This window comes from Microtus pennsylvanicus, chromosome 21 (assembly GCF_037038515.1).
Source record: "Microtus pennsylvanicus isolate mMicPen1 chromosome 21, mMicPen1.hap1, whole genome shotgun sequence".
In the NCBI taxonomy this organism is placed as follows: Eukaryota; Metazoa; Chordata; class Mammalia; order Rodentia; family Cricetidae; genus Microtus; species Microtus pennsylvanicus.
The window spans coordinates 6,289,829-6,299,539 of NC_134599.1; the positions used below are offsets into that span (position 1 = coordinate 6,289,829).

At 50.3% G+C, this 9,711-nt stretch overlaps 1 protein-coding gene across 1 annotated transcript; it reads right to left on the bottom strand.

The window, feature by feature from the left end:
* Window positions 1-932: 932 nt before the first annotated feature.
* On the bottom strand, window positions 933-4,499 carry LOC142839563 (diamine oxidase [copper-containing]-like). The gene is made up of 4 exons (XM_075955786.1): window positions 2,966-4,499; window positions 1,880-2,159; window positions 1,313-1,445; window positions 933-1,055 (listed from the first exon to the last, which is right to left on the bottom strand). The coding sequence occupies exons 1-4, from the start codon at window positions 4,497-4,499 to the stop codon at window positions 933-935; spliced, it is 2,070 nt and encodes a 689-aa protein (XP_075811901.1).
* Between the last annotated feature and the right edge of the window lie 5,212 nt (window positions 4,500-9,711).

The window sequence follows — 9,711 nt, forward strand, 5'->3', positions numbered from 1 at the left end:
GGTGGAACAACCAGGCCCCCACTGCACACCCAGTAAGGTCAGACAGCTAGGGAAAGACAGAAACCAAGTTGAAGGGAGTTTTTTAGTTCTCAAGTTAACCTTAGCTTCATAAGAGTGGCAACAGTCTCTCTGTCTCTGTCTCTCTCACACACACACAGAGGGAGAGAGAGAGAGAGAGAGAGAGAGAGAGAGAGAGAGAGAGAGAGAGAGAGAGAGAGAAAGGTCCACAGAAGGGACCTGCCCTCTGGTTTCTAACGTACCCTTTATGAACTCCTATGAGCCAGTCAGTCAGAGCCTTCCTTTCTTGTGGAGGAGAAGAAAGATGGGATCAGTTTTATTGAACCTCTGAGCTTTCATGACTGTCTCTTCTACTCTGGGCTTCTTGCTGGGGTCCTGACTCTAAGACTTTTCATGAGTGACAGTTCCATGCCGACTGTCAGGGGGCAATGGCCACAGGATAAAAGAGTTGATAATCTTTTTAGGTATCTCCATAGTATTCCCCTTCCTCACTCTGTATGGCTGTCATCGAGGTGGAATATTTCCCCACAGCCTTCCTGACAGAGAGCTGAAAATCTCAGATGTTGAAATCCCTATCTGGTAGTCAGTTCCAGTATCCCATGGGCTTCCCCTGCCCTTGTCATTAAGGTCCTTCTGGGGGCAGTAGACAAGCTTGAATGTAACCATGGCTACGCATCTGGATGTGGCCCTCCTGTGTCCTCCCCTTGCCACTAATAAGCAGCATTCAAGGGTGGAAGCTGAAGGGTTTATTGTCTACACTTGTGCTGCTCTGGGACTGAGAAGTTGGAGTTGGGGCAGGACCCTACACACAGGGTTGTAGGTCCCATTGAGGTTGAAGGAAGAAGGCACCATGTAGGCTCTCTCCTCATGGATGCAGGGTCTGATGTAGCTGTAGCTGTTATACCTGGGTGTCTCTAGGAGCCATGGAAGAAGTCAAAGGGTCGGAGCACGAAGCCTGCAGAGTTCTCAGATGTGGTCAAGTTGACCTTAGAATCTGCTATGTTGTGGAAGCCCACTGTAACCCAGGTCACCAAGTCCTATTGGAAAGACAAAGGCTTTAGTGAACAGGGCAGTGAGGAGTGCTGGCCACCCGAGGTTTCTCCAGCTTGGGCTGTGTTTACGTGTGCCTGCCCACACCCTGAGATGTCCTCAGTCCCACTGAATAAAGCACACCCATCTTCCATCACTCCTGAACTCATGTACCAGCCAGTAAGTACACCTCCTGGGACCAGTGACAGGTCTAGGGAGTGGTTGGCGACAGGCCTCAGGTGGGCAGAGGGTACTGGGGCATTACCTTATCTTCAATGTTAGTATTGTTCCGGATGAAGTTCTTGAAGGCTACCGGGGGATTCCAGGGGTTATATTGGTTGTAGATGCTGCTACTGCACCTCTCAGAATATCGGTATTTGGTCACAGCCAACGGGTACCTACAGGTTGAGAAGAAGGTATCTCTGGGCACTGGGGTTGCATCTGGTCTCTTCCCAGGGAGCATCCCCAGTGTCAGGGATGGAGAATGTGGTCCTTCTCCGTAATGAGTGCTTATACCTGAGAGGGCTGGAAAATTGCCCATTGCCATCTCAGGGCCAGGATCTCTGCAAGCACTTCCTGGAACTAGCTCTTGTAGACCAGGCTGGCCTCGAACTCACAGAGATCCTCCTGCCTCTGCCTCCCAGGTCCTGAGATTAAAGGCGTGCGCCACCACCAGCTGGCAAGCACTTGCACGCTTTCCTTGAGTGTACAAGCGTGCACATCCAGATGCAAACACAGACAGGAGCCTTTCAGGACAGACGGCTCAGACAGAACATACAATCATTGTGGGCAGCCCATGGCCATGTTCCCCAAACTCACTAGATTTTCTCACCTGGCCCAAGAGAGACCTGGTTTCTTCTTCCAGCCTGGCAGCTCCACTCGATGGACTTTGGAGTAGATCTGCAGCTCGTAGCTGTTCCTGTGGCCGTGATGGCTCCTGTGGAGGTTGCTGAAGAGCAGGTAATTGGGAAGTGGTTTTCCGAAGAGGAAGGCTGCCTGATGCCCCCGGGAGTAATTAGTTTGCTTTACGGTGTCTCGGGTTACAAGGTGTCTCAGGCCTTTCGTGATGTTTTTCCCAATGATCTGCAGTGACTGGAAGCTGTTCTTGATGCCTGGAGGCCGGAGGGGAGAAACGGTGAGAACAGGTTGTTGAAAGAGACACTGCCTCCCTCTACTCTAGGGTCTCCACCAAGACAATATCCACAGACAACTGCCAGAAAAAAACTATGCTAGGGGCAGGCCCCGGGCTAGCAGTATGGGCTACCAGACCAAGCAAAACAGAAACCAGGGGAGCTAGAGGACAGCTCGTGGTCATTCCTGGCAACCGTGGCAGTTGGGTGGCAGAAGAGTGGGCCCACCCTTCTCTGGAGAGCTTGCTCCAACCGGTCTGCTGTGATTTTAGCTATGTAGAACAGGAGGCCCATGCCTGTTTCTGAGGCTTGAGGACCTTGTGTGTACTCCTGACCAGAGGGCCCTGTGGGAATGAGCGTGTGGAAGTCACCTATCTGGTTCTTGTAGCCTTGTTCCATGGCTATGGAATATGAGTCAAACATCACATCTCTGCCATTCTTCTAGGGTGACATTGATAAGAAACAAACTGAGCACCCTCAGACAGTACTAGAACCCATCTCAAAGAGCTAGGCAGAGACTTCACTAAACCTCCATGGAACTCCTCCTTTCCTCCCCTATGCACCATTCCACTCAGCCCCGATAAGAACAGATCCACACTCGGCAATCAGGGTAACCCTAGGGTACCATTCACTGCTACCAGTGTCCAGGAATGTGTATTTCTCTTTGAGTGGAAGGTGGTTGAAGCAGTCTCCTGATATTATGCCAAAAAGCCTTAGCCCAACCTATAGAGTGAAGTTATATATGGGTAGTATTTGAATGTTTGAGTTGGTGTGGTCCCAGGTCCTACCTGCTACATCCAGGTCAATGCGGTAATGTACAAGGTGAGTGTGGATGTTGCTGAATCGGTGGGTGCGTGGTTGAGAGAAGTAGTTCATTTCCTCGGGCTGGTAGAAGGTAGATTGGACCAAGCCAGAGGCTTCCATCTGTGTTTCCATTGCCCCATCAGGGTAGAAAATGAAGTCCCAAGTATAATCATAGTGGTGGACTGTTGAGGTTGTCCGCAGCACCAGTCTGCGTTCCTTCATCCTGGCACTGGATTTGGAGTTCAAGTCGGAGTCAAAGTGACGTGTAATTGGTATTCCTGCTGGTATCTCAAAGAGACAGAGAGCTTGCGGATAGGAGACCGGCTCGTCAGTGTCATAGTGGTGGATGACTTCCAGGAAGGTCGCTGTGTCTGGACAATCAACGCCCTGGACTAACTGGTGAGTGACTCTGTCTGGGCCCCAGCCCACATCCATATACTTGGGCTGAATGCCAGCAGGTAAATGTCCCCCCAACTGTGCCACAGCCTCTTGCACACTGACTTCATACGCAATGCGCACACCCCGGAAGTGCACATTCAGGACCTGCATGCCAGAAGAGGGTCGTAGACGGAAGGAGAAGACCCAGTCTCTGTAGTACACTGTGTTGTCCTCTATGTTATAGGGAGGAAGGTGTTGCTCAGCCACGTTGATGGGGGAGAGTCGGGGCTGCTCTGTGTCCTTGCCCAGTGGCTCCACAATGACCACAGTAGCCACTTCTCCATTCTCATATTTCTGAGCCAGTTCCTCTGGACTGCTGTAGAGCTTACCGTTATACCAGACCCGCTCCACTCTCCAGTCCTGGGCATCTGTGCTCCCGTGATCCAGAAGGATCTGCAGGCCTGTGGGCTTCAGGAAGTGGCCTGCCATATAGCGTTGCAAGATAAACCAGCTACTGCGCCGGCCAGGTTTTATGCCCTGGGGGGCCATATATGTGAAAGTCAGACAATTCTGATCACAATCCTTTAGCGAGTAGTTTGTGATGTCAATGAAGAATTTATCCAGGGGCTCAGTGGCCTTCTTCAGGGTCTGGTGGATAAGGCGGTACTCTGCTTTGGAGATAGGTCTGGATACCCAGGATGGATGGTGCTCGGATAAGGGAGCTATTTCTCGCATGTAGATGGGCAATGGCAGGGGCCCAACAGCAAACTCAGTGACATTAGGGTGCTCCTGGGCACCGAAGAAGATGACCACACGGGCTTCCCTCACAGGACTCCTTTTTCCTCTGTCCAGAAAATCCAGCACATCCTTCTTTTTGGGCAGTAGCATCTCCATGAGGTACACCGAGTTCTTGGCCAAAGTGGGTGTTTCAGATGGCTGCAGCTCCAGATTCTCCTTGTCCATCAGAAACTTGTGCACCATCTTTATCTCAAAAGGGGTCAGGTCCATGAAGACCTGGGGCTTGCCCTTCAAGCTCCACCTGGGGTGCTCTGCCATGGCCACCTGTAGCAGCCAGACGGCAGTCACCCAGGCTAGTGTCGGGTTCCTTTGTGCCATCTTCGTGGCTCTGGAAGACAGCATAGGAGGGCAGATTTAAATATTTCCCGCTCCAAGCTTGCTCCCCACAGTGCCTAGCCCTTCAGTCTCGTCCTTTCCTACTAACCCGACTTCTTCCCTCTCCCCAGCTGCACTCAGCTGAAGTCTCTGGGTTGTGGCTCACAGATCTCAGCGCTGTGCTGGTTGGTCCAGGTGTGTGCATCTTCCTCCCTCCTCTGAAAATCTCTTATAGTCTTCCTTATCTTGAGAAACTCCTCTGTTTTCTATTCTCAGTGTTATCTCAGTGGGGGAACATTCATCAGCTGTGAGGACCGTGAGTCACGGCAGCACAGGGTTTAGCCCTCATGGGCTACAAGGCTCTTGTGTCTCCTGGGGCAGAGAGCTGTACTGACAGCAAAATTACCTTTCCGATGTAATAAACTACCTTTTCGAGAGAGATATTTTGAAATTTAGTGTAGATGTTCAAATTCAGGCCCTGGGCTCAAGCTGTCTGGGTTCAAGTCCTGAGAAGTCACAACACTGAGGACTCTCTGTGTGACTTTGAGCATGTGTGGACTCTCTGGGCCCCCATTGTCTCACTGTGAAATAGAAATGACAGCAGCAGCATGCAGGTCCCTAAAGCTGTGGAGCCAAGCAAGCTGAGGCTGACAGCAATGTAAAAATGTTTAGGACAATCCCAGGCTTCCAGGAATACAGGGATTACTGGTTTTGCTTCTCTTTCAGGTGAACCCCGATGGGGACTAGAGAGCCAGCTCTGTGGTTAAGAACACTGGCTGCTCATTCAGAAAACCCATGTTTGATTCCTAGAACCTATATGGTCAGCTCACAACTATCTGTAACCCCAGATCCAGGGGATCCAATCCTCTTCTGGCCTCTGTGGTCACCACGCATGCATGTGGTGCACAAACACACATGTAGACAAATATACTCACAGACATAAAATAACAATTACACAATTTTAAAGTGAGCTCCAATGATACAGTTTGAAACTGGAGTTTCTGGGCAGTTACTGTTTAGACCAAGCCTGGGTGCGAAAGAAGGCTGGGGAAGAGTCCTGTCCTGCCCACCTCCTCCAGCATCCCTGCATGGTACTCAAGTCAGGGTCTCCTTTCCGTAAGTTTTTGGGAGCACCCTGTCAGCCCATCTCAGATAGTGAATCAGGATGCCCCTCTCCCTTTCCATTTGGTGGAAGGCACAGTTGGATTTTCCACCTTCTAATTCTCTGTCCAAACTACAGCACAACACTCTGTACTCACGGAAGTTGGGTTTGCTTGCAGCGCTGGAAGAACTGGATGGCTGTTGCTCTGTCCTGGCCTGTACCTGGCGGTGGAGCTGACAGGCCTTTCTGTATAGAGTCACAGGCAGACCTCTTCCCTTGCACATGTGCTAGAAGTTGTCACTGTCACAAGCTCTGAGTTCTCCAGATCCTAACCTGACGCTAATGCTGCGGGTCCCTGGAGGAAGCCCTTTCCAGGTTTCTGCCTCGCACCTGCCACTGTTGCCAGAAGGCTTCATGTGACTGTGGAGTGCACTCAAGTGTCCCATTGACTTTCCAGCTGCGCTCTTTATAGGTGACAACTGCTGGGCAATAGGGATACTCCCATTACCACCTCGAAACCAATATGTGTGCCTTTGAGAAGTCTTCTGTCACTTGCTCTGGGTTTTCACACTTGCTGGTCTCCTGCTCTAAGGCATGTCTTTTTGGCCACACCGCTTCCATGCCAGACACATATAGACCTTCTGCTCCTAGTCAAATGGTAGAACTGAGCCCCACCTGCATGCTCAGTGGGATCAGACAGCCTGGTGGCAGAGAAGAAAGTGAGGGGAGGCTTTTAGTCCCAATGCTACCATCAGTCACACACACACAGGCACACGCACGCACGCGCACACACACACACACACACACACACACACACACACACACACACACACACAGGCGCGCACACACACACAGGCGCGCACACACACACAGGCGCGCGCGCGCACACACACACACACACACACACACAGGCACACACACACACCCCTCTGCAGGAGATGCTTGCAAAAATACTTGTCCTCTCATTTCTAGCCCATTTAGCTCCCCTAGAATGCTTGTCTAAACCAATCAGAGCTTTCCTTGTGGAGGAAGAATCCTTGGATTAGTTTTGTTGAACCTCTGGACTTGGCTGCCTCTCAGCTCTCGTGACCGCTTCTTCTGCTCCTGGTTCTTTGTTGGGCATCCTGGATTTAAGGGTTGCCAAGAGCGACAGCTCTGCTTGGCCTAGGAGTCATAGTGTTGGAACCCAAGGAATGGGTTCCTCATCTGTTTGCTTTTCTATTTTTCTCTGTCTGCAGGCCTGGCTTAGGAAAAGTCCACACACACCTTGTTAACCTCCCTTTTTCTTTTTGTTAGTTTGTTGAGAACGTCTACAGTGAGTTTTGACTGTGCTCACCCCTTCCCCACTACCCCCCAGATCCATATCCTCTTTCCTACCCACCCAGATTTGTGTCCTCTGTCTGTCTTTCCCCATAAAGTCCAATCTCCGCTGCCCATATACTCATGGGTGACTGCCCACTACTGTGTGGGGTGACCTACCAGTGGAGATACTCTTTAAAAGAAATGGACTCTCTCTTTCCCAGATGTGATCAGTTGCCAATAGCTCCTCAGTTAGGGGGTAGGACTTGAGGCCACTGCCACCCCAGTGCTGGGATTTGGTTTGGCTTGAGATTTCCTGGACCCTTTGTACACTGTAACGATCACTGTTGAGTTCCTAGGTGCAGCTGACTCATTGACTCATTGTGTCTGGAGGACATTGTTTCCCTCATTCACTGCCTCTGGGGCTCTTACCCTATTGCCCGCCCTGCTCTGCAATGATCTCTTAGCCTTGAGGGGAGGAGATGCAGTCTTACACCACAGGATGCAACCTAGACCTGGTACCCTTGTTGGTGCAATAGCCTGTGGCTAGATGCCTCATCGGCCCTAGGGGAGAGCCTGTTGCCGTCATTTACTAAACAGACATGTATTAAACTGACTCCCAGTGACTTACTTTTATGTACACCAATTAATGTGCTCCTTAGAGAAGCTTCTGCAAATGCCGTAGACAGTGATGAACAGAGACCCGTGACTGACCAAGGTGCAGAGGGTAAGCCCGAGGAATGCTCCACCTGGTTAGTTCGTGTTGCTCTAAACAATTTCCACAAACTTGGGGTAACCTCTCTTCAGCTCTGAAGCTCCTTTAACTTTTCTTTTGATCTTTCTTTTTTGTATGTGTGTGGGTGTATATATATAGGTATGGTTTCTTGTGTGTGTATGTGTGTGTGTGTGCATACGCATGTGTGTGCAGACGCATGTGTGAATGTGTGTGTGTGTGTGCAGATGCATGTGTGAGTGCCTATATGTGTGTGGAGTTTGGAGGTGAACACCGCTGTTCTTTATCTTATTGTTTTGCTGTAAAGTCTCTCACTGAACTAGGACTCACGGAGCTCTTCTATTTGGTAGGTTGGTCAGGGAGCTGCAGGGATATGGATGTCTCTACGCTCTGACTCCAGGGCTGGGGTTACACACGTGTTCTGCTGTGGCTGATTAACCCGGGTGCTGGGGATCTGAACTCAAGTCCTCATGCTTGCAGAATGAGCAGGTTCCTGACTGAGCCATCGTCCCAGCGGCAGCTTTGGAGTTCTAGGCGTGTGCTTCTGAGGGAGCCACGAAGGAAAAGTCTGCTTGGTGTTCTTTTTTGCCTCTGGAGGCATGCACACGCCCTTCATCTTCCATCCTTGTAAAGCTGGACCTTTAGTCTCCCCGTTCTTAGCTAAGAAGTAGCACGTTGCCCATGTTGTGGTCGTTTGCTTCTCCTAAACACACCGGTGCTGCGGGATCTTCCTACAGTCCGCTGGTTGTCCTCGCTCATTCTTTCCTCATCTGACCCTGCAGTGTGGCTGTGTCCTAGATTACGGAAATATCTTCCTTAGAGAGGGAGCGCTGTTATCTCCAGAGTTCTGTTGTTATAGACAGAATGGTAGTGAATCAGCACACATGTGTATTTTTCTGGTGTTTGAAGAGGGATCATGGGGATAAGCCTTAGATGCTAATACAATGGACACAGGGTGAAGGTATTGGAAAAGTTTTTAGATTTCGCCATAGTAACTTCCTCGCACATGCCAATCACTGTCTGAAGTAGGGTAGCTAACCTGTGGCCTCCCTGAGAAGGAACACTCCATCTTATACAGAAATCCAGCATCCAGATGGACTTCATCTACCCTGATCATGGAAGTCTTTTTGGGGGGAGGTGTAGTAGACAACACAAGTGGAGCCTGTGGCCACCCATCTCTGGGTGTGGCATTATGCCCGCCCCAGCTCTAGGAATCAGCATACAGTGCTTGACGGTAAAGGGCTGTTATCTGTCCTTGTGGCTCTGGGGCTGTTAGGAAGTATCTGGGGTGGACTCTTCCCACAGGACTTCAGGATTCATTGTGCTGGAAAGAAGGAGGCATAAGGCAGGCTCTGTCTTCAGGAATCCTGTGCCTGTCAGTTCTTGTCATTGTATATGGGACACAGGATTCCTTGTCTTTGGGGGTCATGGACAAGTTCTATGGAAAATTTGAAGGCCAGAGCAAGAAGCCCACAGAGCTTCTGGGTGTAGTCACATTGGGAATATATTCTCACCGTCGCCCAGTCCACCAAATACTGTAGGAAAGACACAGGTGGGTAGGTCAGGGTTAACTACTGGCCATCTGAAGGTGCTCTGACTTCCTGAGATGTCCTCATCCTCCGCTGAAAAGAGGTAGGCCCATCTTTTGTGGCCTTTGAATTTACCCTTCACTTAGCAACAAGTCACAATCTCAGGACCAGGGACGGGCCTACACATAGGCCACTGAGAACGCTGAAAGTGGGCAGAGAGGACTGTGCAGGTCCGGCTTGACTGCTCCCACATTGGAAAGTGGAGTGAGAATTGAGGAAGGAAAAGACAAGAGACAGAAGAGAGAGTCGGGAGGGCTTCCAGGGAAATACTGTAACAGAAGCCCTGAGTTTACCACTCATGGTCCTTATCTAACCCAATCAAAAGGAAGGACACAAGACCTCCAAAGAATAAGCAAGCTTAGCTACCTCTTTACCTCTCAAAACACCAGATAACCATGCCCTAAGTCAAACATCCTTTTGTCTGGCTTTTGAGTAGCAAGATGTCCAGTAACCACACCTTTGGTCAAATATCCTGTTGTTTGTCATTGAGGAGCAAGAATAGTTTTGAACTCTCTG